This window comes from Gouania willdenowi, chromosome 16 (genome assembly GCF_900634775.1).
Source record: "Gouania willdenowi chromosome 16, fGouWil2.1, whole genome shotgun sequence".
NCBI lineage: Eukaryota > Metazoa > Chordata > Actinopteri > Blenniiformes > Gobiesocidae > Gouania > Gouania willdenowi.
Window position 1 is genome coordinate 16040960 of NC_041059.1, and position 12787 is coordinate 16053746.

The 12787-nt window shown below is 37.2% G+C and overlaps 1 protein-coding gene across 1 annotated transcript; it reads left to right on the forward strand.

Annotated features, from left to right (window-relative positions):
• The first annotated feature begins 8365 nt into the window (after nt 1-8365).
• On the forward strand, nt 8366-10091 carry LOC114478186 (hairy/enhancer-of-split related with YRPW motif protein 1-like). Its single transcript, XM_028471067.1, has 5 exons — nt 8366-8474; nt 8574-8646; nt 8732-8815; nt 8981-9062; nt 9158-10091. The coding sequence occupies exons 1-5, from the start codon at nt 8389-8391 to the stop codon at nt 9736-9738; spliced, it is 906 nt and encodes a 301-aa protein (XP_028326868.1). The 5' UTR covers nt 8366-8388; the 3' UTR covers nt 9739-10091.
• The last annotated feature ends 2696 nt before the right edge of the window (nt 10092-12787 follow it).

Genomic DNA, 12787 nt, shown 5'->3' on the forward strand with positions numbered 1-12787 from the left:
TTTGGGTGCTGACTGGATCGAGCTGGAACAGACAGGAAACTGTGGGTCATAGGATAACATTGTTGTATGAAAGCTGTCTGGGAGACATTTTCCTCGGTCGCACACCCTATTTAGGAACCAGCATGGGTGGCATTTTGTGCACCTTAGATAAAATGTCACACCTCATGTATACCAGTGCAGCCAAGTTAATTCTTCCCTACTAAACCCACTCCTGTCTGAATAAATCACGGGGGAGGAAATAGTTTAACTGTGGGCTTGTTGTCCCATGCACAGTACGCACGCACGCACACGACTGCAGCAGTTGTTGAACGACAGGTATAAGATGTCAGGGTGGTGTGCACACAGGATGCAAGCACGGCTGTGAGCGTCGTTGCTGCCGACAGCCCCAACGGTTGACATAGTAAATCAATCCTGATGGGAGGGGAGGGGGGGGGTAAAATGGAGGCAAAGGGCCATAGAGGAGGGGGTGCTTGTGGCCCAGTGGGACTTAGCCGGCCCCTGTCAGACACACTCAGCCACTCAACCAGCCAGAGTGAGACTGTCGACGGGTGGGAGAACACTCGCCGGGAAGCGCTCACACGGAGATTGAGTTACCACGGAATTAGATCAGAGTTGTGGGAAACAGCACCTCCTAAACACACTCGCACCCTCTCATTCACACACACATAAACACACGCAAACCCACCAGCACACACTCAGACCGCACTCTCACACACAAAGGGTCACCAAGGGAAACCTGAGGGAAGATTGAGGAAGGCAGCTGGGCACACGCCAGTTCCAAACAAATACTTGCTTATACCTTTTGGCCTCCAGGATTTGGGCAGAACTGCCAACCTGCTCAAGGTATTAAATGTAAAGATGTAAAAGTGGCAGTCACTGACAGGTGACCTTTAGGCAAACACACTCCAATGAAAAGGACTTTTTAGAGAATAAACAGCCTTCGTCACAAAGAGTGAAGCAGGAGAAAAATAAAAGACTTATAGTTTAATAATCCACAAGAATGTCATGTGAATGACTGACACTCAGGTGGAAGCCAAGGATGGCAGTTTTGATTATGTCACTTAGTTAAATTGATGCAAAAAGACTTCCAGTCTGTGTTAATTTTGACGGTAAATACAATTAATTTTTCATGAAAATGTAGTTGTCAGTACTTCTTCACTTATAGTCTAATTTTAGTCATCTAAATGACATTCAGATTTTAGTCAACTAAAATATAAATCATATATTTTTAAAAGATTAATTTACCATCCAACCTGATATGGGATGGTATAATAGTTTTGTTTTTATTAGTTGACTAAATATATCAATATATTGTTTTTGTTCAGATGCTTTTTTAAAAAAAAACATTTTTATGAATCATACCAGGGTTCGGGTCAATTACATTTTTCAGTTGCAATTATGTTTCCAATTACCCATGTTCAATGACAATTACAGTGACCAGCATTTTTTCTCAATTACAATCAAATATTAGTATGAAAATGGATGGATGGATGGATAGATATATATTTAGTATGCTCAGAAAATCAATTACAATTACGTTCTCAATTACAAAAGTTCAATTATAATAATCACAATTACTGAGCCTGAAATAAATAACCTAATAAAAGTTAGCCTTCCTCTTGTGTTAGCTTTGTTAGCATTTCTTATGATAACGGGTCATAAATAAACTGTAAAATACACTAAAAACAAATATCTATTATCTAATTTATTTCTTATCTATTGATTACCTTCTTAGGCTTCCTAATCAATGAAAATATAGGTTGTAATATTTTTGGTGTGGGCATCTGAGCCTTTTTTGTGTCATTATACCCCAAGATTTCATTTTTTTAAATGGTAAAATGTGGGAAAGCTTGATATGAAACATATTTTAATAATTGTTAACTACATATGTGTAGAACTGTAACATGGTTCCCCAGTTTTGCGTTAAATTATTATTATTTTTTTTAGAATTTTCCTGGCAATTGCAATTTCAAAGTCAATTACAATTCAGTTACGATTATGATAGCAATCGATTTTTTAAAATCACAATTACAATTATGATTACACCATAATTGTCATTTACGCCATTGCAATTAAAATTGACCCCAATCCTGAATCATACTCTCCTTATTGTCACTTAAAAGAATTTAGTTGACAAAAACTATGATGAACGCCAACAAAATGAACGCTGCTTATAGTGGCTTTCTACAAACCCATTATAATTTTAGAATTATACAACAACAGATGACTACAAAATCCAAGCCAACATTCCCCAGTCGTGTTAAGGCCATAAGTCAGTCATTAGTTGATCTGTGTTTGAATCTCAGAGCAGCACTAACTGGCCAACAGAGATTATTTCAAAAAAAGATCAAATACTCCCACCACATCCACTTGTACAAAGCTCCACTTGCTTCAAACGCCAACTTAGTCATCAATCGTCCTAATTCCAACTATTTACAAATGTCTGGCAATTTTAGAGCTTTGCACGTGTAGAACAAATTGCCTAGGGACCTGGAAGACATGTCAACTTTTACACTTTGCATTTAAAAATGCTTTAAAATCATACTTTTTTACCAATCCTAATGTATATATCATAGGGGTGGGAACCTCTGGGTACCTCACGATACGATACGCGATACAAAGCTCACAATAACGATTATCTCACGATGATACTGCGATTATCGATATATTGGTCAGAAATCAATCTACGATAATCTATGACAATTTTTATTTTATATCTGTGAAAGACAATATATTGAAAAAGTGTCCTATGAACAGTGATATTATTTTAGTGCAACATTTATGTAAATAAGTGTCAATATACCAATGTAAACAAATACAGTAAGTATCTCCAATAGTGCTTTCTGAAAACAAAAAATAGGGTCTTTCTTACCAGTGACACCATTATAGTGTAATATTACAGTAAACAATATATTGGTTCCTTCAACAAACAGTGACAAAATTTCTGTGAAGACCTACCTGCACATTTTAGTGAAAAAGCAGAAAAGCTTTTGAAAATAAGAAAATAAATCTTAAATACAAAAATAAATAAATAAATAAATTGATACTTAGCGCCAGTGACACGCATTCAGGGTAGACAAGGTAGGCAGTGCCTACCCAAGGGTGAATTAATATTTTGATTATTTGTTTTAATTATAATATAATTATAAATTATTGATTTTTCCAATAGCCTACAGTACCTATAAGTTTGAAAGTGTCCACATTTTGTGCGTTTCATAGCCCAAATTACTAAACAGCGCTATTTCCTGGAACAGCTGCACAGTCTCAGTCCGCTGTAAGGCAGGAGGAGGCCACGCCCCCTCCCAAAAGCACATTGCTGCTCTGACTCTGTTCCCATTGCGTGTTTTTACGTGATTGCGCATGCGCAGTCAGTTCCCCAAGATGAAAACCATTTACGTCCAAAGGCAGCTCTCTACGCTGCCTTGGACGTAACCGCGCTAAGCTAAATGCTATACGTAAGTTCACAGTACATTAGTAAATTGATGCCATGTGACCGCTGCTGCTATGTTCTCTAGCTAGTGGGTGGGATATAACACTACAGTCAGGATGACAGCACCAGAGATGATAAAGAAACTTTCTTTTGAGGAAAAATGACAGCTTTTAAAAGATGGGAGACGAACACCTGAGTTACCAGAGCTTCAGCAAAGGTAAGGTCAGAAAATTGTTCGTATTTTCTACAGTGAATGGAACAAAAGTAAGGATTGGCTTTGTGGATGCTCCTCACTGATGCTGTTCCGAGTTGTTGTTGTTGTTTGTTTCCTACACAAACAACGGATGCGCTGTCGTGTCATGAGATACTGTATATCTTGTTGGGAGAGTATATAGGCTATAATAAATAACTGTTTATGTTTCTTTAATGGTGTTTATGATATTGATTTTGTTAGATGGCTAAATGCTTGTTCATGTGTATCTTGTTTTTTCTTTCTTATTATGAATTTTATATTTTGATAAGCGCATTGAGATGACTTTGTTGTAAATTGCTTTTTACAAATAAAGTGGATTTGAATTGAATTAACACTTGCCAGCAGAAACATATGAAATTGTCATTGGTGGTCTCGATTTGCAACGTGCCTACCCAACCCTGGTGGTCACGGCACGTCACTGCTTAGCGCGAGCGTATCGATAATCGATCGTGCGATATACCGTCGTATCGGGATATCGTTACACTCCTAATATATCATGTATTTTGTTGGTCTAATGAAAATGTGTCTTGATATTTTTAACTGTCTTTACATTTTTTCTGTTCATTTTTTTTTTTTTTTATGGACCCCAGGAAGATTAGCAACCACCACAGTGGAAGCTAATAGGGATCCAATGAACAAAGTGTCATAACTGCAAAAACTCTGATGAGAAATGGAATTCAAAAAGTGGGCAAGGTGTTGAGCATTTGCAACTCAAGGAATAGAAATACACACTTTGCTTGTTGAATTGTTTAAATGTGTGTTTTGGGATATAAAAACCTAAATAGCTATAAATGTATGCTTGATTTTCAAAAAGAGTGAGGGACAGGTGTGTGTCCTTGCACGTGCATGTGTCAGTGGCATACTATTACTCACTTCATCACCAGAATGGCAGAAGCTTGCACACCGTATCTGTCACCGCTGAAACCTTCCTGACATTCTGGGAACAGCATTCTGGCTTCTTGCAGTTGCTCACTGGAATCAAGCTCTCATCCGCACTTGTCTCACTCGCTACGCACAGAGTTAACAACTGACCTGATGGACAGAGCAGAGAAACAGCTGCTGCTCTACGAGGTATGTTGTGGAAGACAGCCTGGGGGTGTGCTCCCACCGATGGCTTTAACAGACATGTCAGACCCCGAGCACCAACATTATCCTCGACTCAAGTTATTTCCCAGACGTTTTAGCACAGAGGAAACACTGACATTGGTCAGTGGTTTGTGTAGAAGTCAGATCTTTCACTCCCATATTTACTGCCATCGGTAAAGTCTTTGATAGCCTACATCAGACATGGACAACTGGTGGTACCTGGGCCAGATTTGGCTCTAGGTATAAGGCCCAATTACTTTAAAAGCCCACCCAATGACAGAAAAGTACATGAAAGAAAAAACAAAAAAATGCACTAAATTATTCCCAAAACACAAAAAACTACTCCAAAACAACACACAAAAATGACTACATAAACAGAAAAATGAAAAAATAAATATATATAATAGGATAACAAAAGTAAACAGAAATGACTCCAAAAACATGTGTTTTTCAGGAAATTTACTTTGATCTCCTGACATGTTTTGACTGTCAACTGCTAGTCTTCTTCAAAGGTGTCTGCTGATCGCTTTGATGTTTCCTTGACTTCTGCGTAATAATTCCAGCAAGTTCTTATTAAATAATATTTTACCGTTTCATTCATTCAAATAACTGATTTTCAGGAAATTTACTTTGATCTCCAGACATGTTTCGACTGATCAATTGCCAGTCTTCTTCAGAGGTGTCTTTTGATCACTTTGATGTTTCCTTGACTTCCACGTAATAATTCCAGCAAGTTCTTTGTCTTTTTTTTTTTTTTAAATAATATGTTACAGTTTCATTTATTTGGACAACTGTTTTTCATAAAATGTACTTTGATCTCCTGACACGTTTTGACTGTCAACTGCCAGTCTTCTTCAGATGCGTCTGCTGATTGCTTTGATGTATGACTCCAAAAACACATAAAATGACAAGAAAAACACACAAAATGACAAATAAATATATACAAAATGGGAACAAAGATACACAAAACAAAAATATGGGCAAAATATGATTAACAAATTTTTGAAAGCAGAAATATTTACCTTCTCTACTTTTGGTCAGTCTTGTATTAGGCTATATCTTTAACGTTAAATATAACTTTTAATGTAAACAGACCTGCCTAAACAATTGCTATTGATGTAATCACATTCATAAAACTTCCAACCTCCTTAAAAGCAATTGATAAAAGTGACAACAATATTACATATTTATGACGAGAATTTGGATCTTCTGTTCTGGTATTGTAGTTAGTCTGCTTTCTACTGCCATATTGTAAAGTCAACTATTGATTGCTATGATAAAACCCAAATAACATAGTTGGTTTTTAAATGATAACAGGTCTGTGTGTGTACTGTGTACATCATTGTATTCTGAAATTTGTAAGTCCATTGCTAACTGTAAACCTAAAAAACAGGCAAAACAAAAGTCTTAAAGAAATTGGGAGAGCTGGTGAGTAATTACGTTGAGTATGCAGGTTTCCGTAGGGTTTTCTAGTTTTTACGTATTGGCCAGAAACAGGTGTGTTGGTTTTTTTTAAATGTTGTCACTCTGTGTCTGGAAACATAAATAATGTTCAGTTCATTACCACCATGTGATGGCAATGGGAGGTTAAACAACGTAGAACCTATTTAGAACAAAGCAGGAAAAGATGATGGCAATAATCCATATGTATATCAAATATACATAATTCAAGGATGCATTACTCATCTAAATGTTTGGGTTTTTTTTTTTTTTTAACAACTTTGAAACCTTCAAATATTGACGCAATACGACAGTCTCGTAGAGCGTCGTCTATGTAGTAGAGTTTGCATCCTGGCCGTGTATTAGTTAGGTCACCGTCCTCTCACCCACTGCAGACCACCCTTGTCTCTTTGATGGTTTCACATCTTTTGCCTCGGCGTTTACTTTTCGGCTGCATATGCCATTCAAGCTTTTAAGAATGGTTCTGTTTGTTGTCCTCCCTGTTCAGAGCACCACTTTCACCCTTTGTGGATGAATGATTCGCTGGGAAGGTCTGCCTGTGCCAGTCAGTTGACCTGTTTGCTGTGACAGTGGAGGAGGTGGAGGGGAGGCAGTTTCCAGGGAGCTCATGGCAACGCTGACGGACTGTGGAGCCTCATGGCTGATCAATGCTGTTGTGAAAGCACACAGCTGACAGCAGACAAAGAACAACACTCTGTTAATAGACCACGTGTCCTCCATGACATTAAATAAGAGGAGGGTCGCTGCTACAATGGGGACCTGTTGTTCATGAACTGGGGTCTCAGCAGTGGGAACTGGGGGGGAACAGGGATATGCTCTCTGGGTTAGTAGGAGAAGAACGTTATTACAGTCAAGGCCAAATTCAGTAACGTGTGCATTGATACAAAGCTTCTTTATTAGCTGCGTCTGTTGCTGCCTTACAGATAAAAGCCTCTTTAGTCTGACACACCTCAGACTTTATAAAGTGGTAACTACGTATGTGAGCGTAGGTGGGGTTTCTCTGTATAGATATTAATATTTAAGTGTCCTTTAAAATTTTGGAGGGAATTTGAAAGTGGCTTTCAGTGACCAGTGTTTTCCTGTCTTTTAGTTTCATTGCTTTTTTTTACAGAATTTGTTTTATAGGCTTCAATAATAATAATAATAATAATAATAATGATAATAATGATAACTTCACGTGTAAGTTTTTGCTTTTGATTTGTTATGTTGATCATTAACTTGAACTACTGTTTTAGTACATCTAATGTATTAAATTAAATGTCATTTACTGTCATGGCATTGTGTTCCTGAGGTGCCGATTGTAAAGTTGTGCGTGGTAAACTAAACAGCAACATTTTTCAATGTTACTTTTGACCAGATTTAAAGCAATATTTGTAGTATTTCTTTTCTCGTGAAAATCTTATATCAATGTTAAATCTAAATCTAAACATAAATATAAATGTTAAATCTTGAGTTGAGTGTAAATGTTAAATCTAAATGTTGAGTGTAAATGTTAAATTTAAATGTCACAGGTGAAACAAAATATTTACCTAATATGCAAATTCAATGGAAGTACCAACATAAAACCTCACTGAATTTGCATATTAGCTAAATATTTAGTTTCACTCGAAACATTTTGATTTAACATTTCGATTTAAAATTTCGATTTCGATTTAAAATTTTAGAGTTAACATTTAAGAATTAGATTTTATATTTAACATTTAGATGTAGATTTAACATTTACCATAGACATTATGTGTTTATGAGAGACAAATTTCATAAGTTTTGCTGTAAAACTGTTCAAAAGTAACATAAAAAGATTCACATAAGTTTTTTTTGAAACGTTGTTTGTTGCTAAATGTTGCAAAAAAGTTGCTGTTTGTTTTAGCATGCGCAACTTTACAATCGGCATCCCATATCCTTTGATTTGGTTAGCAAATAGGCTAATATCAAAACTAAAAGTCTATCTTTATTACCTGTTTTCTCACATTAAACATCAGTCCATAGATATATTTTTTATGCCCCCTGTCATTTAAAATGTCAGCCTCATTCTAACTGGTTTAAAAGTCTCCAAGCCCACCCTGCCTGGCCCCGCCCACTTGCCCTGGTGTGAAAGTGTCCTCAGCAGCATCAGTGGGACTCACAGAAGTGTTTGAGCTCTGATCACAGAAACACCAACATGAAGCGCAGCCACAATTACAGCTCGTCGGACAGCGACCTGGACGATAACGTGGAGGTCGAAAAGGACAGCGGGGACGAAAACTGGTATGTGCTCTTAAATAGAATAAATCAAGTTAGTTATTTTTGGATCAATACTGTTTTATTGATTGAATTTGCCATAAATGTATTTTTTGTGTCTTTTAGTCAACTTGACTCTCATGGGTCAATGTCACCCTCCACAACAACACAAGTGCAGGCCAGAAAAAGGCGCAGAGGGGTATGAAACAACTTTATTACGATCCTTAAATTTCAAACTGTATTTATGCTCTAAAAAATATTATAAACATTCATTACTTTGACAGATTATCGAGAAAAGGAGGCGTGATCGGATTAATAACAGTCTGTCAGAGCTGAGGAGATTGGTGCCGAGTGCCTTTGAGAAACAGGTGAGTTGTAATATTCCTGATCCTGGAGAGCTACTGTTCTGCTTGTTCTAGATGTCTCTCTGATTTAACATTATAGTTATAATCAACCTCGTTATCACGACATAGAGCTGGAGGATTCGTTTTGTACCATGTACAAATACTTCTATTTATTCGACTTCTTCACAGGGATCGGCCAAACTGGAAAAAGCTGAAATTTTACAAATGACAGTGGACCATTTGAAGATGCTTCATGCATCAGGAGGGAAAGGTGACTGAATGTTTTTATGACCTGAGATAATAATAATAAGCGAACATGAAGTTAGAAAAGTTTTATTTCAATACTTTGTTTCTCTTACTTTTAAGGTTACTTTGAGGCACAAGTTCTTGCCAAGGATTACCGTAGCCTGGGGTTCAGGGAGTGCTTGGCGGAGACGGCGCGCTATCTGAGCATGGTCGAAGGTCGTGACAGCACGGACTCTCTGCGTGTGCGCTTAGTGTCCCACCTCAGTAACTACGTCTCCCAGAGGGATGTGCACAATGGACTGGAACACTTAGCCTGGGGCTCAGCCTACGGGACTCCACCCGCACAGCTACCCCACCCCCTCCTTCTAACGCACCCCCAAGGCAGGACACCTGGATCCAGGAGCAACGGCAGCCCTTCCTCCTTCTCCTCTTCTCCCTCAGCTTCCTCTTCCTCATCTGAGGCTATGCCTCCTTCAGAGTCCCTCATCGTGCCTACCAATGGCTCCCTCGCCCTCAGTCTATCCATGCCAACATCCAAGCTCTCACAGCCACTTATCTCTTCTCTTTCCTCACTCTCGGCCTTCCCACTCTCTTTCGGTGCCTTTCCTCTTGTTTCCCCATCAGCCATCAGAACAATAAGTCCCTCCTCAACCCTGTCAAAGCCTTACCGGCCTTGGAGTGTGGAGATTGGGGCTTTCTAGAACTATCTACAGGACTGCAGAAAACAGCAGAACCCATCATTGGACACAAATGGGAGACATTATTGTAACAAAAATAACTTCTAAATGATTATTATAACTGAGATCAGAAGTTAATTTAGCTACTCTGCCCTGCCTCCAGGTAAAGGATTGATATATGAACATTTAGAGATGGAACCTTGTAAAATGTCGATTGAAGTGCTAAGGTTTGCCTGTTTTTGATTGTACAGTTGCTAAATCTTCATCTTTAGAGATATCAGAACTGTGGACAAAATCAAGTAGAATATAACTCATTGCTAATTGGAAATCTGCATTTCTGTTTCTTTTTACAATATTTTTTGTACCGACAAAACAGTCCGAATGTTTATTATATGGATGTAGATATATCCTGTTGAATTTAAGTCTTTTGAAAGTGTACTTTATTCAGCTAAATGTTGTATAAAGTAGATTTTATTTCCACTGGGTTGGTGACAATCATCTTTTCCTACTTCGACACCAAATGTGCAGGTGCAATGCTATTACTGCCTCATAAAAGTCCATTATGAGCTAATAAGGCTTTGGTTATTGACTGAAATGAAATTCCTATGCTGTGTGCCAGGTGAGTAACCAGAGCCGAGCGCATTGTTGCTCCTATGAATACCCAGGAAATAATTAAGAGGCAGAGGAAATCCTTTACAATGTTGGCCTGACCTCACTAGCTTGGGTTGGTCTCATACGGAGACAATCGTGTGAACAGGATGAAGACATTGGAGGAAAGCGGGTGAAATGAAACAACAACACACAGAGAGATGGACTCATAAATCTCTGCTCATTTTAGAAGGTGTAATCCATCAGGTCCAGTCTCAGTGACAGGCGAGGATACTTTATCGTTTTGGTTGTTGTTTGTGCAACCTGTGGCTCTGGAGCCTCATGTGGCTCTTTGACTCTTTTGCAATGGTTCCCTGTAGCTTTAAAAAAAGAAACATTTAAAATAATGAATTGTTATTTCTTACGGAAGGTATTGATGATTAGTAACATTAACTTCAAATAAAATTTGGATAAAACAATTGGTTAATTTAAAAATAAATCACATTGTGCAATAACTCTGCCACCTTCACCTCCTGCAACCTCTACAGACCATCAACTTTCATTGCACATGGGGCTAACCTTAAGTTTTAAATCCCTGGTAAGATAACTAAACTCACAAAAACACTATTCTGGACGAAAACGGAGATTATATTTGTGTGGGGAAAGATCTATTTAACTGCCAACATGCAGCCTTAATATACATGCGTGATATCAAATTCAAGTTATTTTTTGTAGCCCTTCAAATCTATTAATTAATAAAATTATTCCATATTATTTTAACTGTGTAGAATTTTATACACTGTATTGTCTTCAATGAGAAGGTATTTTTCGGCTCCGGAAGGACTTTAATCCAGGTGAGATTAGGCAAAATGGCTTGTTTGAGAGTAAAGGTTACAGACCCCTGTCCAGATAAAGCAGCAGGTCTAGGCTTTTTTCCCTCTTAAACCACATTTTATCAAAGTGAATTGTGTTTATTTGTCTTCCATAAAACACAATGTTTGAGTTTGAGAGAACTAGTTTAAGTAAGTCTGACTTAACTGTTGCATTAGTGTAATTATACTTTTCATCTTGTGAATTTTTGCCCTAATCCTGGAGAAACGAAGGTTTCTCTTTGGCAATAACAATGACACTGCCACCTGCTGGTTGAATATTGCACCTGGGCATGTTTTGAATGCAATGGGCGATCATTTAGAAAACTTTAGAAAAACTGTACATTTCTTCTCTGCTCATTTTATTATTTGTAATATCGATAACATACTACACAATGTAACCTTGATTGAATGCAACAGAGCAGTGAAAAGATGGATATTTCATATTATATTTTAATGTGAAGTATTAATATATATATATATATATATATATATATATATATATATATATATATATATATATATATATATATATATATTCTCACATAATTTAATGTGAGAACACTTATTCAACTTTAGAAATAGAAAAAGTGCCATAATCGTGTTCAATGTATTTTCTCATATTATTTGGCAAATATCAACCGATAATTTCGCCCATCTTTAATTAAAAAAAAAACTGATAAGATGAAAATTTTATACAGCAAAGATATGTGTGATATTGATATTTTCTTTTTTGTGATTATTAACATATTTTAACCCACAGGCTTTAAATTATTTATATTTAAATAATAATAATAAGAATAATAAATATAAGGCCTCTGTATTTGTTTAATGTGAATAATGCTGTTGTTGTGTTTACTTGCCTGTTTTTTAATTCTCAGAATCTGGGGTGCGTAGAAAGGGATTTGAACCCATTATGTGTACACTGTGAAGAAGCAATGCCAACATTTGAGCAGCGCATTCCAAATATAAATACTTTCAAATACCGGAAGCATTAAAAAAAAAGAAAATATAAAAATACTAAGAAATAAAAGAACACTTTTCATCCCCAAGATGTGTAGATAAGTTTCTGTTTTTATTATTATTTGGTAGTTTCCCGTCCCCAAACATTAGATGGTGCATGCTATGTTCACACAGCCCAACCCCTTTACTCAGCAAAGCTTTCACAGAGAAATACTGTATATGTAGGGAGGAACACAAGCTGCAGTAGATGCAAGCAGATATCAGTGGTACTGTACATTTAAAAAGAGACTCATCCAGTGTGCTCAATGTAAAGCAGCCTGCATCCATTCCCTGTCTAATCCCTTACAAAGAATAGATGCTAGTGACACTTCAAGCTGAGTTTCCATTCAAACAAACCCACACAAACTTAAGGTATGCTATGCTCACACTATCAATAGTCAAATGGGAGAAATGAACATTCCCTTGTCGAAGACGCAAGGCATGATGCTGCCGCGGCATTTTAACATTCAGCAAATTCAGAGCTCTTGTTTTCCCTAAAGGAAGGTGGAATAATCTAGGGGTGAAAAGAAATCCCCGTGTAGAGAAACAGTGACTCTTAATAAGCAAAAACATTCTCATGAGCAGAGGTGACGTTAACGTTCACCTCCAGGTGC